Source organism: Oryzias melastigma, linkage group LG1 (assembly GCF_002922805.2).
Source record: "Oryzias melastigma strain HK-1 linkage group LG1, ASM292280v2, whole genome shotgun sequence".
Classification (NCBI taxonomy): Eukaryota; Metazoa; Chordata; class Actinopteri; order Beloniformes; family Adrianichthyidae; genus Oryzias; species Oryzias melastigma.
Genome location: NC_050512.1, coordinates 18,161,026 through 18,183,524, shown reverse-complemented (window position 1 = coordinate 18,183,524; position 22,499 = coordinate 18,161,026). Strand labels below are relative to the sequence as shown.

Sequence of the window (22,499 nt, the reverse complement as noted above, 5' to 3'; positions counted from 1 at the left end):
ATGTTGTCAATTAACTTGTGTCAATAGGCATGCTAACAGACAGAAGTGTCTTTTTAAGGCGATGCTGAAGTATATGCTAACTTTAGCAAGCTAGCGAAATATAAAAGTTAGCATTCACAGATAAAAGCAATGGCTGACTGTATATAGAGAACTGGAGTGAGTGGACCCCCCCCAATGTTCTAAATTGGAAGTACCTGCTGGCTCCAAGAAGCCAAAGGCTATGTCTGAATTTCCACCCTAATCTCTTAACTACTAAAAAACGATCTTGTGCCCTGGATTTTAAAGGAAATTCAGACACCATGCTCACTACTTTTTTTTTTTTAAACTATGATTATGATGCCACCAATTTCACAAAATGAAAATCGTATAAATACGAACATTTTACGAGGTCTGTTTGGGATGAGTATTGGCTAGAACCTGGCGATACCATAGATATCCAAATATGGGTCTCACAATACGATACGTGACAAAAACTCAACCAGAATATTAATGTATCTTTCTTTTGTAATAAAATTGTAAAATTCTTTTTATGTGATGATCACAAAATTAAGCGCTGCAACTTTATACTTTTACTGGCAGCAACGGGGCACAGAGTTTCGGTTTGGTACCCATCCTAGTAAAAACCAAGTAGAGCATGACTCATAACAAAAACTGTGAGGCTGACTAAACATTTAACACAATCTGGCTCTCATTAGATCTTGTTTTGGTTGCGGGGTGGAGCTGCTGAAAGAGGCTCAGCTGTGCTGCCAACTAGCGGTCGGGGGTTTAGGTGGAAAATAAAAGTAAGATGCTGAAGGACACATTAAATAATTAACAAATATTGTATTGTCAGCATTTTTAATCAATACTAGTATCACCAAACAAAATATCGTGATATATTGCCAAATTGATTTTTCCCAGACACCCCCTTACAATTTATGAACCCACTGTGTTCTGATGATGAAAATGTGGATGGTTTATTATAAAATTCCATTCTAAAAACGATTCTAGCATTTTTCTTAACATCTTGTTAATCTCATCTTTTTTAATGATTTTTTTTTTCCCAAGTTATAAACTGACCAATCCGATGTCCACTGGCCCTCACCTCAAACGTTTGACAGAGTCTCTTGAGCCGTTTTCAGTGGAAGAGGTGTGAACTTCAACAAGCTCACTCCTTATAGGCGATAGTAGTTTCTCTTGAAACGTTGACTCAAACCAATCACTGACATCTGGCTCCAACATGGCGACATCCATATCGTGGAAACCTACTCTGTTCAGTTATATATACAGTCAATGGAAGCAACAATAATGGGGCTAAATAAAAACACAAATTAGTAGTTTGTACATCATTTTAAATGTTTTAAGAAAGTACATAAATGGATAGCACATTCTGTGGTCAAAAATTTGCTACATTACCATAATCTTTTGTGGCATCTACGTTTTGAAATACTAGATTGGTAGCACAGGATTGAGACTTAACAGGTGAAAACCATTTGTAAAAACGCAATCTAAATTCTCCCAGCTGTAAGTTAACACTGGCTGGACTTAAAAAAAACTATTGGTCAAATATGATCCATAATATAATTGAGCTTCTTTAAAAGTAGCATCAATACTTAATCTTGTTGTTAAGTCCCAATTATTATTTTTTGCAGCATCTTAACGACAGATCAACACGTAAAGCCATAAATTCAGTGTAATAAAACAATCAATGCAAGTTCCATTTGTACAAAGTGTTTTGGTTTATATTTGCAATAAGAACTTTAGCTGTGGTACAAAAAAAGATAAAATATTGGTACAAAAAAACCTACTAAATGTATCATTCTCTAACACATATATTAATTTAAACAAATTAAAGACACAAACATAACACTGCATGGATCTATACATTCTTAAAGGTATACAGTGATAAAATAAAACAATTGTTCTCTTCTGAAAGCAACACTGAATAGATTAACGTAAAGAACAAAGCATAGAATGTGCATGTCTGTCTCTTGGCATTTCCTTTAGCATTTTATATTAACCCAAGTGTAGTGCAGTAAAAAAATGTGGTTGTTATTGTAAATTATATAATTCAGTCATCACCATATAAAAACATACTTATCACAAACATGCTTAACTATCACATTCACATAAATAAAAACGGTATTGCTTTAAATGAGGACTGCACAAAACCCCAGAAAAAGACAGAAGTGGTTTCAGTGTGTTCACACCTCCGTCGGCAACACATGTTCAAGCGACCACTTCTGATGAAATGTCTATGTAAATGCGCCTTTTGCGTGTTCAAAACTTGCACTGATGCAAATTTCCATGACTAATTTCTGGTTGTACATATGAAATGCATGGTTAGTGAGTGAAAATTAAACCAGGTCAAACTTTGACCAATCAGTGACTAAGATTCAGTAGTGGCGCATATGATGTCCCCTTTAACTTACGGAAGTGCCAACTGTTTGAAAACTGATCACAGACGACGAATGAATAATTGCCATTTCTGCCCAGAATAAATTACATGACTTCAAGTCTTTCAGAAAAGAGCTGTGAAAGATAAATCCTGGAGATTCATAAGATTTACATCACTTTAATATTTTGTACCAAGCCTCTTCCAAATTTTAGGTGGCAGACAAGTTCTAGTTAACAGTAGAAAAAGAAGAAGAAGCCCCTCCCTGCTTGTCCAGTGTGAACACCATAGGTTATAAGCACATTCAAAGACCCACGTTCACCCCAGTGTGTCTGTTACTAGAGTAAAACAGCAGTTTGTTTCTACACCCTTTCTCCTTTCTAGTCCAACTATTAAAATCAACAGAAAACAAATGCTGGATTCAGTGTAGAACTGTATAAACAATCCATGTTTCTAAACGTTTAAGCTCTTTGGGAACCTCACAACAGAACCCTGGATAAATGTTTCCTGTCTGAGTCAAATATCTTGTTTTAAAAGATTCACTCAGCAGGACAGAACAGACACACACAGTCTTTGTTTAGAACGTGGGGCCGGGAAACCACCAGAGGCTATAAATACGGGACGGATTTAAACATCAGGAGCTGACCCACGGCGAGCCACTTGGTGGCTAAAGAGCAGCTCAAACGTCTGAGGTGGGAACAGCAGATGGGGTTAGAGTGTACTCTCAAACGTGACTGGAGTTTCACCGTCATCGTCTCCTCCTGCCTCAGTTCCTAAACAAAAAAAAGAGAAATTTAATCACAAGTTGTTTAGGATCTAAGATATTGATGCAAAGAAAAGTAAGTGATGGAGAAGCAGGAAGACAAGCTGGGGCTTTCAGCTGAAACTGTGCAGGTGAAAGTGAAAGTGTCTATAACTATGCAAATCCTTGTTTGTGTGGACCAGGCTGGAATTTAGGTCGGTAAAGGATCAGAAAGGAGGGACACACGACACAAACTAACCAACTGGAGGGAAATCACAAAAAGCAGTGGTGGCACTTTTCATTTTTCAGTGTTGACCTTTACCCACCTAAAAAAAACGTGGACAAATTGGGTTTGACTCGCTCACCACAGTCGGCCATCTTTGGTTTTTGCAGCAGGCGAGGCCCGCAGAGGCCTATAATAAGAGCTCCTATAGGAGCTGTGATGAGAATGGCGAGCACAGCCACGGTCAGCACGTCCATGCCGTTCTTGATCTGCTGTGAGTCACCGTTTACTCTGGCCATGTCTAAAGCTTTGGAGCCTACAGCTGCCTGGTGAAGACGAGAATGAAACCAGTGAATCATCTGAGAGAATTTCAGATTATTACAAACTGTATGGAAACCGGGCCCGACCTGCACGGTTGCTTTGGGCATCCATGCTAGTGCTATGAAGACCTTTTCTCGAGTGTTGAATCCCGCAAACAGCACACAGACGTAGGTGAAAAGAACTCGAACCAGAAGAGCAATGAGTAAAGAAGCTAAACCGAAACCTGCAAAGACAAAAAGAAATACATCAGAGTCACAAAAGCAAGAAAATGGGGATTTATTGCTAAAAAAAGAAAAAAAAAGTGTTGTACTACATTAAAACTCAAAACCAACAGGCAAATTAGTTTGCTATTTCAGGATGAGGGTCAGTAGTGAAAAGGATTTTACTACTGCAAGAATGTGATAAAGAAGTAGAAAATTACACAAATTAGTTTATGTACTTTAATCATTTTGTATGAAATTGTTATTTTATTGCTGTTCACACCAAACTGTGATTTAGACGTGCATCAAAATCCAGTTTATGCTGTGTGGGAGGGGCTACCGTCAAAAGTTTTTAGCTCAAATATCCATTATTGAGGAAACAGATGATGTTGAGAGATAAAAGTCTATTTATTTTGACGAGTTCAATAAAAGCATCAGTAATCACGTTGCCATGTCTGGGTTTGTGAGATCAATCAGAGCTTCTACCAGTACGGTGAGGTTCACCACCAACTGTAGTAGCTGTGTCTGAAAGATGGCCGTTTTCAGCCATATTTCCGTCTCTCTGTGACCCAGTTTGAAAACTTGTGGCTATTCTGCATTAGTTCGAGGGGGGAAAAAAAGATTGAAATTAAAGGACCTTTTTACTGTTGCCACCATGCGACCACATAATAAAAATATTAAAGGGCCAACAGACATGCAAAAATCAACTTTTTTTTTACTTTAAGTGTATTATAATGTTAATTCCTCACAGCCAAAGTGGTATTTTGCTCCATTCAGACATCTCTGAGCGTTCCTCTCCAACTCTGCTCTCTGAGCACCTGTCCACCTAATCTCAAAGAACGAGTGAGTCCCCACGTTCATACATGTTAACGTGATCATACATGCACAACTCTTCCGGTAAGATTCGTACAGGATCTCCCCCAGGCCGACACACCCACCCATTTTCTCCACGGAGCTGGTGGTGATCAGCAAAATGCTTTCATTTTAGCATCGGCTCTAAGAAGAAGTGGTTCCTCTTGCGCTTAATTTCCTGCGGCTCGCTGCTGAAGTCGGTTCTAGGTTGACATCATAAAATACCCACAAGAGTATAGGGGTGTGCCTCAGAGATCGAGGCGTCTTACTGAAAAGGAGCGCGTGAAAATGATTCATATTTCATAAAAAAATGTGTTCTTGTGTACCAAAGGTAAAATATGGTCAAATATATGGTTACAGTTGACTTTGAAAGGCTTAACCATTTAAGTTCAGGTGGAGAACAATCAGACTTTATTCCATGTTGGAACTTTTGGACTCCACCTGCTGATCACATCATCAACACGTCTCAGGGTAAAGTTGAGTTTCTGAATGACACAAACTCTTCACCAAAATTTCAAATATTTAAACTCTGGAGATATTGTGATATCTGAAATGTGATGCCGCTAGCCACAACTGACGCTAAAAAAAAGGACCTCTGATCACTTCTGCACATTCACTCACTGCGAGTTGTTTATAAAATGTTCTTGTGCAGTTTTCTGACGATGGAAGGCAAAGAAAATTAATCTCAAAATTACATTTTGGAGTTTTAATTTTTTAAATCATTGTGAGCAAACAAAAAAAAATGCTGTATGAAAAATAAAATATTTGTGACGCAGAAAATTCACTAGGTGGGCAACAGCCTCCAAGCTTTCAGCAATGGGGGCGGGGTTACTGCATGTCACTGGTCTAAACCACAACTCCGAGGCAAACTTCAAATGAACTCCCGCCACTCTGCAGAAACTATCTCCTAGAAGACGACACGTTTATTTTGACCAGAACCGGTACAATCCTAATAAAAGAGCACTGGGAACACACAATAGATCAAAAGATGATCGAAGTGGGTCTTTAACGTTGAAACTGGACACCCCTGCAGCAGGAATTGCGTCTGATTTTTAAGATTTTTTCAGTAATCTTACCGACTGCGAGTCCCTCTAATTCGGAGAGGCGAATTTCCGCTCCTATTAGTCCAAACAGCAGAGGCTGAAAGACATCCCAAGCCCACCCCACAACCTCCTCCACACGTGCCTTAAGACAAAACAGAAGTCCATATCAACGCTGCAGTAAAGACACCCATTTATCTAACACTCGCTTCACAACCGTTACCTTTTCTGCCCCCCAGCCGAGGCCAGCCAGGAACGCCAACAACAGGGTGCAAAGGCCCCCAGAGCCAGGAAAGCCTGCCACATCACTGCCAAACACAGCAAAGACAGACAGACCCAACACCAAGAAGGAACGCTTCATCACCACGTATTTCTACAAGAGAAAGTCAACAATGACACGACATTTCAACAGATGGAAAACTATGGAAAAATATCAACATTATGTCAGTGAATTATTCTGGTCAGTAAGCCACCATAGTCTGAATGGTTGATCATCTCTAAGCTGCACTAATTCAAAGGAGCTCTAACACAATCACACCTGGTCCACACTTGGGAAGTACTGAATGAGGAAGCCGAGGAGAATTCCAGCCACCGTCCCGCCGGTCACTTCCAGAACACCCCGGAGGAGGTTGTACCCCGTGGAACCTAATAAGATCAAGAGAGAAAACCAATAATTCCATCAATTGTCCTAAACATGTTAAATTGAACCCTAATTAGATACATTTCTCTGGAACCAATGCAGCCTCAAAGATAGAGTTAAGTTGACTATTTTTACATTAGTTTGAGAAAAATTATTGGCTTTGTGTCTCTGAACAGAACATTATTCTGTCCATTCAGTGGTAAATAAATTCATAGAGCTTTCACATGTTAAAGCTAGTAAACAAATACTAATTTATTAATTTCTTTAATTTCCATGACAACAAAAAATAAAGATCTTGTATAAGTTGTTTTGGAAAGGAAATTAAATGGAACAAAATGTAGAAAACTTGTTTATCTGTCCGTTTACATTATTTGAATAAGAGAGGTAAATTCAAAGTAAAAATATATATACCGTATTTTCTCGAGTATAAGTTGCACCTGAATATAAGTCGCAAGAGCAAAAAATATCAAATCCAATAGAAGAAAATCATCTACAAGTCGCCCTGGAGTATAAGTCGCACTTTTGGGAGAAAAGTTTGACGTTTCAGAACAAATCTGACAAGCAAAGAGTAGCAAAAATAATAAAAAATAAATACAATAATACTAATCTTTTAATCTGTAAAAGAAAAAATATCAAACTTTAAGAGGAAAACAATCAGATTCTCTTCCATGTTTGTTTTGGATGACATCTGTCACTGTCAGTAGCAAGTACTTATACTCAGGTGCAGTGCCCTCTAGTGGTTGTTAGCAGAAACAACCGCTGAAGGAAAACCAGTGTTTACTGGGAAATAACAAGCATATGAGCCTATTTATGTCTAAAAATATTCAGAATGACCCTGACAGCTACAATTTTGTATCCTTTTTTCTGAGTTTTTAAGTCGTACCTAGAGTTATGGCTGATTAATTGCTATTAATTAGGAAAAGCTATTATTTCAACAGCAAAAAAGACGTTTTAAGTCAGTATAATAACATACTATAATAACATTGTAAAATAAAAAAAGCTTTTACAAACAAACAAAAACTTAGTGTCTTTTCAGTCATCTGCTCAGTTGCTCCCTCTGCTGGAACAATAAAAAAACTACAGGGTTTCCAACAGTTGAAGAATTAAAAATAAAATGCAAAAACAAAAAGCTTGATTTGTTTTATTCCAAAGAGTGTCCATCACCTGTAGCAAAGGCCATGCCTAAGCATGTAGTGAACCCAGTGATGGCAAGGATGTCATCAAAGCTGCCAGCGGCCATCAACAGAGTGGGAATGCCTTTCTCCACACCGTAACCCTCTTTCTGCAGCAGCAGCATGGAGGGAACCACCACGGCTGGACTCACAGCACCCAGAACAAAACTGAAAACAAGACAGATTGGATTGTTTTTACTACTTATTCCTCTTTGCTTTTATTTTTTTTCCTACACATGGAAGCAAAATTTAACAGTAAACATGTCTGAAGATGTTGGGCAATTATGACCTCAACATAAAACTCAGTCCAGTTAGCATACCAAACTGCTTTTTGCTTATTTATTTTTTTTCCTTTATTTGGTTGCCAGTAATTCCCGATACCCGAAATTATTAAATACACCAAAAACTGTCAAACCTTCAAAATCTAGATGAAAATTGTTCTTGGGTCAAACATTACTTTGATAAAAATTCTGCGATTAGTTTAAAAATAGTCAAGTACACTCATAAAAATCTTAATCATTATTTTGATACCATCTTCTGCTTATTCACCGCCTCTAAATATAACTGCACTTTAAATCATATACTCAACATTAACAGTTTAGTAGACAAACAGATCCATGCACATCTTTATTTTTCTTGTCTGAGCTGGTGCCTGGCTCAAAACTGTACGGCGAATGGCTTTATTATTGCAGACCGTTTTTGTTGCACCGTTAATGTTAGGTTGGAAATTTAAGGGACTGCAAGCTAGAGGGAAGAGAATGTAAAGAGATGAATGATGGGAAATGGGGATGTGCTCAAAGGTTCCACAGGTCAGAGGCAAATTTCTAATGAACTCCTGCCGCTCTGCAGAAAATATGCCCCAGAAAATGAAACAGGTTTTTTGTTTGGGCTGAAAAGCCATAGTAACTATGAAAAGACCACTCTGAGCTCTTTTACAAAACATGATCAGAGCGAGACTTTAAAGCTGGCTAACGTTACAGATTAGGGACCTTTGGTAAATTGCTGGGTTGCTTTCTCTCTTTGCAGAAATCAATTAAAAATAAGAGTTATTTATTTTATTTTTTTAAACAAACACATGAGAGATTAGAAAGAAGGAAAATCAAAGTACTAGAAAACAGAAAAAATATCTACCCAAGAATGAAGGCCCACACCCAGGGTAAACCCATGAGGAAGTGAGAGACCAGCGCTGTGGTGCAGGCCTCGATCAGGCAGGGGCCAGCTGCCACTCGAACACACACAGCTTTCAACTTCTTCAGAGCCTGAAAAATAAAAAAAGAAAACACACACAATTAAATATATATTAGCTCCTATTTAAGCAACTGCATTAAAATGTCAAGTATTGATACCTTAGGATCTAATCCCAGACCAGCTCTGGCCAGGATAACAGCCAGAGCGATGTTCCTAAGGGAACCAGACCACCTGTAGTCAATGTGCATGGCGTCTGTTACCATTGGAATGTTTCTCAGCAATAAGCCCATCAGCAGCATACCTGCAGCACAGCAGAGAGATGGAAAAAGGAGAAAGGATGATCCTTTGTTTATTCGACAGAGCTGTTTCTCACACAAAGACGAGAAACCCCCACTGGCCTCTGAACACAGGGTGTCCCAACAGGAGATCGTCTTCCAGCATCGCCACGAAAGCTGAACCATCAAACTTTGATCAATCAAGTTATTCTTGAAGTAAATTACAAATATTGGACTTTTTACAAAGTAGAAGTAAAGATAATAATAGTGACAAAAGAAACTGTTTTAATTAGAATCTACAGAAAAATGTTTCGTAAGACAATAAAGATCTGAATTGATACACTGACCAACTAAAATGTTTACAAAATGCTGCATGTATTCAAGATGAAAAGATATAACACTAACAGGTACAGGCAGATAAGAAAGAGTTTCTATCCTGATAAAACAGATAAGATAAAAACATATCAGCATATCAAATGAAAACAAAGCAGACTGTTCTCACTCACCCAGGAGGGGTGGAAATGGTGGTAGTTTAGGCAGCCGGATGAGACTGACTAGTTTGCCACCAACGACTGCGCAGATGAAAAGGACTGTGATGCCAAACAGGTTTCCCTTTGGAAGACATTCCTCTCCTGTGATGGACCAAACCACCCCGAAGAGCACAGCTGCTAGAAGGACTAAAGAGATAAAGAAGACGATAACTCAAAGTTTACTGACAATATTATAATTGACAATCGAGATAAAAGGTGTAAAACCAACAGATACATCTCCATAAAAAAAAAACATTCCTGCATAACAGTTCTACGAACAATTCAATAGATAAAGCGATAAGTAGATGCAATAAAAACAGATGAGATTACAAGCAAACGAACTTGCTCACCTTTGGTAATCAGAGAGGCGAGCAGGCCTCTGGGCGGGCATGGGCAAAACTTGCGGAGCAAAGGGCAACAGACCACGGGTGGGTCCGTGTTGGTCCCGGCGTCCACGACTGGGTTGCGAGGAATGAAATAGGTGGTCTCCTCCGTTACATTTGGAGTTGAGCAGCGCCGGACCACCACCTGGATCTGGTTAACGTTTAGGTGCTTTTAAAGAAAGAAAAAAATAAATAAATAAAATTAACATACTGGGCAAAGTGTGGCTAAGTGTTCTAATACTTTTTCTGTACTGAGGAGAAATTTTCTGTCATTTTGATCAAATCTAAACCTTGAAATGTTCAGTTTCCTAATAATAACAGGTAATAAGAGCTCTAACTTAACCAGCATTCTGGATTCATTTCCAATTACAGCTAAAGAAAATACAATATTTAACTTTTTGTTATATATATTCATTAAGTTAAAAATATTTAACAAAATTGAACACTTCACAACATGAAGACGATACCTCTACGTGGTTTGCAGTAGGTAAAGTGATTCTGTCGAGCATCGGGCTGCGTGCTGGACTCGGCAGTGGACTGGGAGCCGGGCTGTGTGGAGGGCTGGGTTCCACAGGGGCGGCCTTCTGCTGGGTGTCCTCCATGGCTGAAAGTGATTGCCTTTCTATTTCCTTTGGTCCTTTTTCACAGTAGAAACGTGGAGATGGTGTGGGCCATCAGTGCTTACTTCATTCCTTCTCTCCAGAACGTCAGGCTGTGGACTGAGCCTCCTTTTGAAATTAAATTGGTTTGTATTAAAATGAGGGAAATCACCATTATTATTTTTTTTAGATTTGCACCAAATACAGCTAAAATAATAAATTAAACAGAAAAGCTTAATGATAAAAATTGGTTTAAATAAAGAGTAAACAAGTCAGATATTCACTAAATCACTAATCACACTTTTAAAGCACTATCAAACCAACATATGCTAATAATAAAATGTAAATAACAAAGATTTTTACACAAATAAAAAGCCCCCCTGTTAAGTGTTTATACAGATGATATAACAGCAGATGTACAATAAAGCAGATCTCCTCTTCTTCATTTTTAACCTTCATCCATGCATGGACTTAAGAGGTCCATTTTTTTATTTTATGCAATACAAAATAATTGAAGAGACACCCCTAATCCCACTCCATTAGAAAGGAAATCCACAAAAGAATCTATTTTTTGCTTTCATTCTAAAGAATCCTTCCCATGCATTTGGGGCTCTTAGCTGGTAAAGTTTTATGAGCAAAACTATTTATAAATATCGGGTTGTTTGTGTATATGTAATGCAAGTTGAAGTAACTCTACTACAATGTTTTGAATGGCAACAGACGCCGGCTAATCCAATTGTGAGCAAACCACACTAATCAATACTTACAGCTCCACCATATGGCACATTTTGGTTAGCAAGAGATTAGGCTACAGTGTTAAAATGCAAGTAGCATATGGTACCGAACTAGCACTGGAAGTTCCAGTTAGTGCCAAACTAACCATGAGTTACCCGGCGAGGCGGAATGATGTGGATGTAGTATCGTACATCACGTGACACATCAAAGAAAAGCACCGCGTCCCCTAAATCCATTATCGGACAATCTGTTTAGCTAGCGTTAGCTAATAGCGGTGTTGGTTTAGACTCACATAATTTGCCCTTTTGATAAATAACATACAAGTATAGTAAGTCCGCCATGTTTTAAATCTTTCGAGAGTTTAAAATAAACAAAAAATGCTCCTTAAATATATATATTTTTATACCAAATTGCGAATAAAGCTAGCTAAACTTAAACTGATTTGTCACTGAAAAGTCCACATTAGTCAGGGAGGAGAGGGGGGGTCTCTCAGCTGCAAGCACTTCCGTTAACTTCACTTTAGCAACTCCCACTCGACCCCCCTTTCCCAAATGTGAGCTGGCTCGTGCCATATTAAGAGCCGGGCAGGAAACCCAATAAAAAGGAGAATAGCTCACCTCGTTTCGTAAATAGCATCACAGGACGTGAAGTGTCACCTGCGGCTCGTCTGCTGGTGCTTCTCAACACACACCAGCTGGCGTTAGAGAGGAGGGATGAGGCAGATTAGTGTTGGAAACACGATCCGCCCTCACTGCTCCCCCCCGCGTGCGCACCAGTAAAGGTGGGAGTGTAAAAAGGTGAGGGGGCAACAGGTGAAAACTAAAGCCACTTTAACCCGTTATTTACAACTTACTGTGATCATTATCATTTGAAATCTACCAGATTCTAACATATTTCCTTTTTCCATAACAGTATAGTGTAAATAAATATTGTTTTAGACGGGACCCAACCAAAACAGACACATTTTTCCAGACATTTATTATTATTATTATTAGTTTTAATCATATGGCAGATTATTACACACAATTTGGAGTGTATTTCATTATTTAAGTAATTTCACACTAAATAAACAGCATATAGTGATGGACGATACCACACCTTTGAGATAACAATATTTTTTTTTTTGCATAAAATACAATGGTAATTGTGCTGGTAATGTCTTAATGGTGATTTTATTCCCCCTCAAGCATATTATTTGTTATCCTGTAACCCTTGCATACGGATGCCGAAAAATGCCTTCCACTATTTTTTTTAATCGTTTTCTCGATAAAACAAGATAATAACTCGTTATAAAGAGATAACAAACTTTTTCCTCTCATTATAACAAGTTATTTTCTCATTTTCGCCAGAAAACAAAGTTTGTTTTCTCGTGATAGCAAGATAAAATCTCGTTATTATGAGGAAACAATTAAAAAAAAAAAAGTAGGGCAGGCATTTTATGGCTTCTGTACTTGTGCTATCCTAAGGATGTTTACTTTAAAAATTGGGTCATCTGAGAGCACGAGGGTTAAACGAATACTACCTAAAACTGGCCAGGTAACAAATTTAACCCTTTAACACCAGAGCTGTATAGCTCCAGTGTTGATATTTCATTTAGGCAACTCCAGGCCTCGAGGGCCGCATTTCTGCATGTTTTCCAACATATCCTGCTCTGGCATTTTCTAATTGGTTGGACACACCTGAACCAGGTAATCAGTCATAATGAGTAGGGCTTGGATATCTGGAAATCATTTAGGCCCTGGAGGCCTGGAGTTGCTTGCAAATCCACTGGAATTATGTTGGTCGCGTAAATGGTTAACACGTTATCGTATGTCAAAAAGTGTGTTATTTAGGCATCACGGGCAACAGCTCAGGTGTTAAAGGGTTAAATGTGCAAAGTTAAAAATATAAAGCCAGACTTTCTAAAGTCAGGTGCTCATGCCATGCTAAGGCTATGGTCACATATCCCCAAAATGCCACCGCTTGGCGACCTAAATACAAGATTTTTTTTTGTTTTTTTAGCAAATTCTGCAGGTGTCTGCAGACATTTTAAGAAAAAGTTCAAATTTTACGTCAATTTTTCACTAAAAGCCGACATCGGTCAGAGGCCGCCTGGGCACGTTTTGAAGTTGCGCTGTGGCAGTCAAATGACAGACGGGGATGACGCCATAACGAAATCGGGCAGGCATTCTATGAACAAATACTATCTAAAACTGGCTAGGTAACAACTTTAATCCTATAACCCTTGTGCTAAAAGTGACTGGCTGCCGCCATGTACAATCATGACCACGCCAACCATTTTCAAAACAAATTGGGCGACGGCAAGAAATCTTGAAGATTTTCTCAATGCCTCGATTGGTTGTTTTTGTGACCAAAGCATAAGGGAACCTGTGGTCACATGGCTGATGGAGCAGTTTAATATGTTGTGGGCTGGAGGCTGTTTCTGCACAAAACACTGGAGTAACACACTAACAATTTCTAGAAAGGACACATGCACTTTTATTTTCTCATATATTCATTAGTAATCAATACTTAAATTGAGTAGTCACTACCAAAAATCACATATATTTCAATACCTTTGTATCGATACTCCCATCACTGACTGCATAACAATCACCGTTAAGCTGTGGAGCTTTATTTTAAGCTTGAATTCTACAGTATAGAATCTTCTTATGACAGTTTCATAGACTCCATCCTCCATCAATGATGTGCTCATTCCCAGTCACGTAGGCTGACTGTAGAAAATAGAAATGCATGTCAACTGCTGGAGAATTCTGTCAGAACTAGCTAATCATGAGGAATAATAAGGAAGTTCTCACCTCGTCCGAGGCCAGGTACACACAGAGGTGTGCCACTTCTTCAGCTGTACACATTCTGCCTGTTTTCTGTCTGGCCATGAAATCCTTATATGCCTACAAAGAATTAAACATTTAGCATTTACACATTTCAGGAAATTCATTAAAGTCCCACTCCAATCTCTTTTGATCCATTGTAAAGGCGTTTTCATTGGTCTTTTGATTACGATTATGCCATTTTGGTCTAATTATCTCCGCCATTATTAGAAAAATGCCACAAGAACATGTTAAAAACACAATGTTCTTTGAAGCAGGTCCTTAAATGCCAAACACACAGTTACCCTTTGTCCGTTTTTGACCGTTGCCCTTCAATGGTTCACTATCTAGGTATACATAGTTGGAAAGAGTTGCTGGTAAGATAAGGAAAATGTCACTCTTTAACCACAGTTTTTATATAAAAAGATGCACACATTTATTAGTACTATAAAAACCTAAAAAGCTTAGGCTGAGTTCAAGTTGCTGTTTTCACTCTCATATTTTAGAAATGACCAAGAGCAGGCAAAATGGGAAGAAAGTTTTAGCAAAATAAAGACTTTAACATACATTTTTATAATGAGGTTTATGTTAACTCGATTAATAAAGGGAATGATGTTGCATGAAGCATATTTTTTTCATAGATTATTTTATTGTTTGTAAAACTTTAATTGATATACTGTAGATATTTCTTAGTCAGTGTTCAAACTGTTTTATGAACATCTTGTAGAGAAGCTGTGTCACAGCCAGGAGCTTAAATCTTTAATCCTGTGTGATTTTTTTTTTCTTTTTTGTCCATGAAAAACTTTAAAATGTGTTAATTTGAAACAATACAAGTTTGCTTAATGAGCAATATAAATACAATTTTTCCATTTAATTATTTTGTTTCAACTAATATTTAACCCAGTGGCGGGCCGTCAGGGCCTGCAAGGCCTTCTCTGCTGGCCTAAAAATATCTGAATCACAGACTGATATTAATTATTATTTATTTCCATGAATACGTATTCTATAATTCCAAATGCTCTGTCTTCGTCCTTTCATTGCTGTCTCCCTGGCTGCGCTGCTTCCAGACGTGTATTTTCCTATTTAAGCATTAACCAATCACATTGCAGCACCATTTGTTGCTAGGGTCAAAGAAATCTGCCCGGAGGCCTTCACAATCTGTTCTGCGGGCCCTGTAGCATACAATAATTGTCGACCAAACTGTTGCTTCAACCAATCAGATTTGGAGGAGACCACGTGCTAGGCCAGCTAGAAGGCACACAGAAACGTCATCATTTTCACGAGCTGTGATTGGACAGCTCGCAGCTCGCTCTGGTTCTGCGTTATGTGATGGACACAGGTGCCGAGGAGCGGCGTGTCAGGTTTGAAGATGTTACCAGTGGAAAGCGTCTCATCGTCTGATTTTTGGTGGAAAATGAATGTCTGGGTAAAGTTGTGGCACAGTTTTGTCTGGCACGGGTAAAGGAGTTCTGTGACTCGTTGAGCGGGAGTGAAGCTGAAATCTACGAGGCCCCTGAACGCACCACGCCGCGTGCAGCGCAAAATCCTTGCGCGCACTACCGACAATATTATTTTCCAGACACAGACCTTGATCGATCACAAAAACTGATGTTTGTCTCCATCCTGGACCACAAGAAGCTTCAGGAATACCAGAACATTTCCCGCATGCAGCCTTTTCCAGCTTATCACAGCCACGGAACACTTTCCATCTGCAAACGCACGGATTCTGCACGACAGAGTGATTGAAATCTTCTTGAGGATAGAAAGGATGGATTTTGTGTTTAAATAATCTGGATTTTTGGTGAGTAAAATTTTGCTGTCTCCCTACATAATATTCAAATTTTATCAGGTTATTGTTGATGCTTTTGGTGTGTGTGTGTGTGGGAGTTGTACCTGCACTAGAAGTTTTATTGCCATAAAATAGTTAATGAGGGTTGGATTGATTCAGATGGAGCACTACTGAAGGCCTAGGTGGGAAATGCACGGCCCGCCACTGATTTAACCATAAAAGTCCCATTAAGATCAGCAGATGTCTTTTTCAAGGGAAAGAAACTGAAATGTGTATCAATGTGTTTACGATGATTTTGATCATGTTTGAATACTTTTTTTTTTTTTAACCAGGTTTTACTGTACCTTTTCTGGGTCAGGTTGAGCCTGGATCCTGCCCCTGAGGGACGGAGTATCAACAGTTCCTGAGGTGATTAAAAAAAAAAAAAGATGGTCAGGGAATGTTCTTTGACAAAGAATAATTGTTTCGATTGCTCAGACTGAAGACCCACTGTTGTCAGTGGTGAAGACTTACCAGGACAAATACAATTGCAGCGGATGCCTTGCTCAATGAAATCTGCTGCTATTGATTTGGTGAGTCCTATTACAGCGGCCTTCGATGTGCTGTACACAAAACGGTTCACCACACCTGCAGTCAGAGGGAACAACTGTCACTTGCAAACTAGCATGGGAAGAAGTTTTTTGATTACACGTACAATACAATAAAACTATCAAACAAAATGAGAATATTTTTATAAGTTTAACGTCCAACCCAGATCATCTTTTAATGTATTTTAAATGTGTTTCCAGTGAAATTTTAATAAAGATTGTGCTGTTTTTACATGCTCTCCTGCTAGCTTACAGCCGCTAACACCCCAAACCTAAAATTGTCCAAACAACAAATATGCTGAGAAATGTTAGAGCTATCAAGCCGTACAGTTATGAGCCAGATAGCAGCTCAGACGAGGAAAACAAAGACGTATATGAATCTATGTGTCAAAAAACACCAAAAATACAATTTTCATAGAGGTGGGTCTTTAAAGAAAAAATATTTATGCATCTTGTTGATGGTAAAAGGACACTTTTTCATTTTTTAAGTATTTCAGCTGCAAACAACAAGCTTAAAATTTTGTCAAAATTTGCAAGAAAACCAATTTGCTCGTTAACTATTTTAGGAAGACCTAAAGAGGTATGTTTTCATCCCAACACTTATAATATATAAAAACAAGAAAAAAAACTGTCATTATTGGTCAACATGAAACTACAAAATCATAATCTACCGTATTTTCCGGACTATAAGTCGCGGTTTATTTCATAGATTGAATGTCCCTGCGACTTATACTCCAGTGCGTGTTATATACGCATTTTTAATTAAATGAGATATCGACCGTAAATCTAGAGTTCCCTCTTGTGGTGATCTATGCAATTACTGTATATTTGTGAAAAAAAAAAATCTGGTAATTTCACAGACAGCCACAAGAGGGCACTCTAGGCTTCTCTAGCTGCCATATCTGATACTCCTTAATAATTAGCGAGTTAAACAGTAAACGTTAGCTTATTAGGAAAACGGAGAAGACTAAAGATAAATTCCCCCCAAAAGAAAATCATATGCTGCAGACTACAAGATGCAAGTAGGGAAATTTGCAGCTGAAAACCGGTAGAATGCGCCATGCCACTTCTCTGCAAGTCATCGAATGGATCAACCAAGCATGGGCTTCAGTGACAACAGAGACCATCCTGTCTGAATTCAGAAAGGCTGGAATAATTGGAACTGGAGCGGATTCCGATACTGAAGACAGCCGCGAAGAAGTGGAACCTCCGCTTCGTCTTCCTCTAGCGGAGTTATTCAGAAGTAACACTGAGGACGAAGAATTTAAGGGATTTAGTGATATGGAGTGAGATTGCGTGCAATCAATTGCAGTAAAGGTACAAAATTGATGAGTTCTTTAGGCTATAGTTAAATAAAACTGTTATGTTATATAAATGCTACACCTTTTCGTTTCTTCATGACGCTAATATGTGAATATATGTTGACAAATATTCCGCCTGTTCTCTGTTCTCTTATGAATGTTATAACTTCCCTTCCTGGATGATGTAATGTCGTTTTTTTCAACCAGTTTTTAAAATAAATTACTTGAAAAAAATGCGACTTATACTCCGGTGCGACTTATATATGGTTTTTTCTTCTTCATTATGCATTTTTTGGCCCCTGCGACTTATACTCCGGTGCGACTTATAGTCCGAAAAATACGGTACATATGGATGTTTTTGCCTGCCCTAATGGAATAAACTAATAAACTTTTGTCATATTTTTTTGCAGAGCGAATTTCAAAATGTACCACAAAGTACCAAAAATACAGGGGAATATTTTTACCTTTTATGCTTGAAGCAACTGAAGACATGTTAATAATGTTTCCCGATTTCTTTTCCAACATCTATAGAGACATAAAAGACAAAATATGAAAGTGACTGACTTAATTTGCTATAGGAGTTAATATTAACAAACAAAGAATGAGCACAGCTTTGAAAGCTGTCTAAATGGGTGTTTTTTTGTCAGGTGTAGAGTAAAGAGGGTTAGGGTTAGCCACCTTTGGCAGGAAAGCCTTGCACATGAGATACATGCTCCGCACATTGACATTCATAGTGAAGTCCCAGTCGGCCTCCTCGCAGTTCAAGATGCTGCCGTGGTGCACAAACCTGTACCGACATTTAAAGATTTAGTGCACGTCATCACTGGAGCGGGCGAGATAACACCATGGTAGAAAATACAATTGAGAAGAATGAAACCCGTCTCTGCTCTGTGCTTTACTAAAGCATCAAAGGAGGCAGTAGTCCTTTAAAGGGATTGACCGCGGCTCAGGCTGAGGTTTAACCCTTTGATGCCAGGACTTTGGAATGGCGATTAAGCAGAAACGTAAACAAGAGAGGCGACAGTTTACAGGAATAAATAAGTTGTTCTGAGAGGAGAGAGGAACACACACCCTGCAACATTGAACAACACATCCACATGATCATGCTCTTTAGCCAAAGCTTCCACTTGGTCCTTCTTAGTTACGTCCACCACTTTGGTTCGGATTCCTAAAAACAGGAAGAAAAACAGATTTTAATCACAAAATGGATCCAAGGCACAGTCTGTAAATCATCTTCTATAAGCGAGGCTTTCTACGAAAGCAAAAAAGGACATCATGACATCTACTATCTTGTTATCACCACAAAACAAATTTAGTTTTATGGGGACAACAAAGAATATACTGTAGTGTCCATCTCTCCCTTTACTGTACTAAGACAGCAATACAAAAGAGAGAAAATGTCGAACACCAGAAAGACTGCTGAATATATAATTGATCAATTCACTCGTGGTCTAACTCAGGCAGAGATTATGCTGATGTTCTTGGTCAAAAACTATGTTTTGGTTTTATCAGTGACCACATGAAGGGACCAGGCCGTCTGTATGGTTATAGAATGATGCCTGAGAGGTGCGGGATAAAACTCAAGACTCTGTCCTTTTTAGGCTTCTGTAGCTTTCTGACATTACCTGAATCAAGCAAGGTGCATTTCCTGACAGTAGCAGTATTTTGGTTCATTTATTGGTGGTAGACTTTAGTCAGCAATACATCAAATATTTTAGACTTTATGATTGCTTCAGACCAATGACGTAGGGTGAGGTTTAGGGCTGGTGATGCTCAGATTCCTCTAGAGTCAGCTTTACAATTTAGGAACTAAAGTATTTGTGCTTAACTGGATTATATGGACTTCCTCTTGAGTTAAAACACAACTACTTTCCATCTAAAAAAATGTTGCTCGAGAGGGTAAAGTATGCCTGTAAATCAAGATTTTCAAGATTATTTTTGCTATAAAAGTTATAATTTGAGTACATTTTTTTCAAATTTGTCACAAGACAAAAACTAGGAAATAATAGTCCGACCGTTTAACTTTGATCTGGTAAATGGACTATTGTTTGAAAGCTACAAACTCTCAAATCCAAACAAAGTCATATGTCTTTAATTAGAGGATGTGTTTCAAAAGAGTCCTAATGTCCTGTTTGCACTAATTAAAAAAAACAGAGCAGTAGGCATTTTACAGGGCTTGAGCCTCCAGGTATCCAGCAGATGGCAGCAGCAGACCACTCTCCATCTTACCTTGAATACCATCCAGCTCCTTGAGCTTCTCTCCATTTATGTCTGTTGCAGTGACTTGAGCTCCTTCCTTTGCAAAAGCCTGATTTACAAAGGTTGAGTCAGTTACAAACATCTACTTGTGTCACGACAAACACAGCTTCTTTGCTTCGTTTTGATTAAGCAAAGCTCATTTTTTACCTGTCTTGACGATTATTAACAACTTTTTTGGCTATTTAAAGAAGTAATAATACATATGCCAATTCCATCTATTCAAATCAAATAAAATTATGCAGAGGCCAATTAGTAAATCCCCTAACTAAGGCAGGGATAAGATACAGTCAATAAAAATTAATATATGTGAGTAAGGGCAGCTTTTCAAAATAATAGCTTGTAAGAAAATAATTGAGTAAAAAGTACATCTTACATGATAATTAAACAATATGTACACAAAGAATATATAATGCAGATCAAACTATTCATGAGTCTCCAACTTGTGACTTAGTAATATTTGTTACAACAAAGTTTTTAAGACATGTCTACTCACAATTGCTGCAGCACGTCCAATTCCCTGCGCAGCAGCAGACAGTACTATCACTTTCCCATCCAGACGACCCATGGTGCACCTTTCACGCTGGCTGTAAAACAGGCGAAAATGAGGTATTGATCACAAGATCATTATGATGATGAACACAAAACTCTGCTTGTTCATTAGCTTTCCACACAGCTTTTGTTGAGAAGTCTGTGGATGATGACGTCAAATGTTTACAACTGAAGAGCAAAAAGATAAACATTTAAAATCATTAAATATTACAGGACAAAAACTGTTTATTAAACAATACCTCAAGCATGGAACAAACAGAAAGAAAAACAAGGCCAGACGGCCAGTAGTTTCCACACTAATCAGAAATATATGACTCTGTATTTTTTAATATCTGCTGAAGAGATTATAGTTCAACTCATAGCATTTATAAATCATATAGAATTACAAAACATTAAGGGACTGTTTTAAAGTATCATGCTGTTAATCTTTTATTAAACTGCATTTTTTATTACGGGTAAAGTTAATAAGAACAATATTTTTAACTTATTAAACATTTATTTAGCCTGTCAGACCTTTTTTCATCCTTTCTTCAAGTAGAAAATAAAGCTTCACCACATGAGGCTTTTATTTTGAAAACCAGACACACACGCTACAAACATCAGACCAAATGTTCATATCACGTTTACACATTTTGAAGACGTTCGAAAATACTCTATTTTTTAGTTAGCGCGAAAAAGCCTACCCATTAGAACAAGTTCGCTAAAAGTTGCGTTTAAGCAAAATAAAAGACTTGCACCGAACATGCAGCTGTTCCTGCACGGCCTTTGAGACGGACAGCAAGGCATTTCTGTTTCCAGTGGTTGCATAACATCAAAGACGACTTTTAATTACAAACTAGAAATGTTAATTTTATTATTTTATCAATATATCAAAGAATTGACACGAAGAAAAACGAACCCAGCTCGGTCGAAACCACAGGCATTTGGTGAGAACTCACTTTTTTGGCTGCACAGCAATCACTGTCAGTCCCCGATCCCCTTTCCCTAACCACGCCCTAATAGCGCGCATGTATGTTACGTCACTTCCTCTTGGCCGCCAAACTTTGCGACGGTGGAGAGTTTTGGATTTGATTTGCGTCAGCTGGATTTGATTTCCGACAGTTGGGTGATCAGGTAGCCGAAACAGAGATCCGACAACTGTATATTTAACAGCTGATCGCCACAGTCGCTACTATTCCATAAACCATATTCCAAAAACATCCATTCATCTCTCAGTAACGGATCACCTCCTTCAACAGAGTCACCACGTTCAAAGGATGACATGCAGTTACAAACTGAAAGGTAAATACGACTTAGTTTAAGTCCTTGATATTTGTGCTTCGTTGCTAATTTAAACAGTTCATACATTTCATAAATACAACGTTATCATATTTGTTTACATAAAGACCCCAAAACGTGTTTTGTAGGTTTTAGTATTTACTTGTAGAATTTTCCTGATGATCATGGAGGACATAAGAAGAAATGAGGATTAAAATTGTGTTATTTTTTTTTTTATATTTAATGATTGAAATATTTGTGAATCAAGAGCAAATGAAAACATGTTAGTAAAAATGTTGTAGTTGTGTAAAATCTAAAAGTTCTACAGACACATTTCTGTTCTGTCACAGTAAATGTTGTTGATGGTTTCATATTTGCTGAGGCAGGAGAAATAACATTTCCTTTAGTTAGTAATTACCATTTAATCTAAATGTTAAATTATTTTCTCTATGATAAATATGATAAACACATGAAATTCTCTGTTTTTAGATGGAATATGTCCTGGACAAAAAACCGTCCTCATAGTGAAGGAGGATGATATCTGCTCAGCCTGTGAAGACCTTTAGGATCCTGAATATGACACGATGGATGGAATCCTCTGTAAGTATTGTTAGTCCAAAATACTGTAAAGAAAATATCATGTGACACAAGATTTGAAGAGTATTTCTTTTTA

General features: G+C 38.1%; 2 protein-coding genes and 1 long non-coding RNA gene across 8 annotated transcripts in view; 1 reads left to right on the top strand and 2 right to left on the bottom strand.

Annotated features, from left to right (window-relative positions):
* Positions 1–1,031: 1,031 nt before the first annotated feature.
* Positions 1,032–12,203, bottom strand: si:dkey-162b23.4 (sodium/hydrogen exchanger 9B2). 4 transcript variants are annotated; one of them, XM_024289852.2, is made up of 13 exons: positions 11,420–12,203; positions 10,408–10,668; positions 9,908–10,109; positions 9,534–9,704; positions 8,911–9,053; positions 8,696–8,823; positions 7,557–7,732; positions 6,291–6,397; positions 5,976–6,125; positions 5,789–5,897; positions 3,747–3,883; positions 3,443–3,665; positions 1,032–3,147 (listed from the first exon to the last, which is right to left on the bottom strand). In XM_024289852.2, the coding sequence occupies exons 2-13, from the start codon at positions 10,540–10,542 to the stop codon at positions 3,086–3,088; spliced, it is 1,743 nt and encodes a 580-aa protein (XP_024145620.1). In that variant the 5' UTR covers positions 10,543–10,668; positions 11,420–12,203; the 3' UTR covers positions 1,032–3,085. The 4 variants fall into 4 exon arrangements, with proteins under 4 accessions (XP_024145620.1, XP_024145619.1, XP_024145623.1 ...); XM_024289851.2 differs by having other exon boundaries at positions 11,892–12,203; XM_024289855.2 differs by having other exon boundaries at positions 3,482–3,665; positions 11,892–12,202.
* Positions 12,204–13,266: 1,063 nt separating this feature from the next.
* Positions 13,267–22,499, bottom strand: part of bdh2 (3-hydroxybutyrate dehydrogenase, type 2) — a 12,493-nt gene continuing 3,260 nt past the window's right edge. Inside the window, exons 1-10 of one of the 3 annotated variants that reach the window (XM_024289856.2) lie at positions 21,508–21,627; positions 20,514–20,604; positions 19,991–20,069; positions 18,833–18,929; positions 18,440–18,548; positions 18,226–18,286; positions 16,387–16,500; positions 16,218–16,276; positions 14,073–14,165; positions 13,267–13,988 (exon numbers count right to left, since the gene is read on the bottom strand). In XM_024289856.2, coding sequence (XP_024145624.1) covers positions 13,935–13,988; positions 14,073–14,165; positions 16,218–16,276; positions 16,387–16,500; positions 18,226–18,286; positions 18,440–18,548; positions 18,833–18,929; positions 19,991–20,069; positions 20,514–20,604; positions 21,508–21,578 — 828 coding nt within the window. In that variant the 5' untranslated portion in view covers positions 21,579–21,627 and the 3' untranslated portion in view covers positions 13,267–13,934. Of the gene's footprint in view, positions 13,989–14,072; positions 14,166–16,217; positions 16,277–16,386; positions 16,501–18,225; positions 18,287–18,439; positions 18,549–18,832; positions 18,930–19,990; positions 20,070–20,513; positions 20,605–21,467; positions 21,628–22,499 lie in introns of those variants that run through there. The other 2 variants (XM_024289859.2, XM_024289858.2) reach the window with 2 other exon arrangements.
* On the top strand, positions 21,594–22,427 carry LOC112157229. Its single transcript, XR_002921109.2, has 2 exons — positions 21,594–21,850; positions 22,316–22,427. It is a non-coding gene; the product is annotated as an uncharacterized LOC112157229 (long non-coding RNA).

Excerpts from the sequence above, each read along its gene's own strand:
- si:dkey-162b23.4 (XM_024289852.2), bottom strand. The coding sequence starts at position 10,542 with ATGGAGGACACCCAGCAGAAGGCCGCCCCTGTGGAACCCAGCCCTCCA. Across the intron at positions 6,398-7,556 it reads AGGCATGGCCTTTGCTACAG|GTTCCACGGGGTACAACCTC; the intron begins GTGATGGACACT and ends TGATCTTATTAG. Across the intron at positions 3,884-5,788 it reads ATTAGAGGGACTCGCAGTCG|GTTTCGGTTTAGCTTCTTTA; the intron begins GTAAGATTACTG and ends TTGTCTTTGCAG.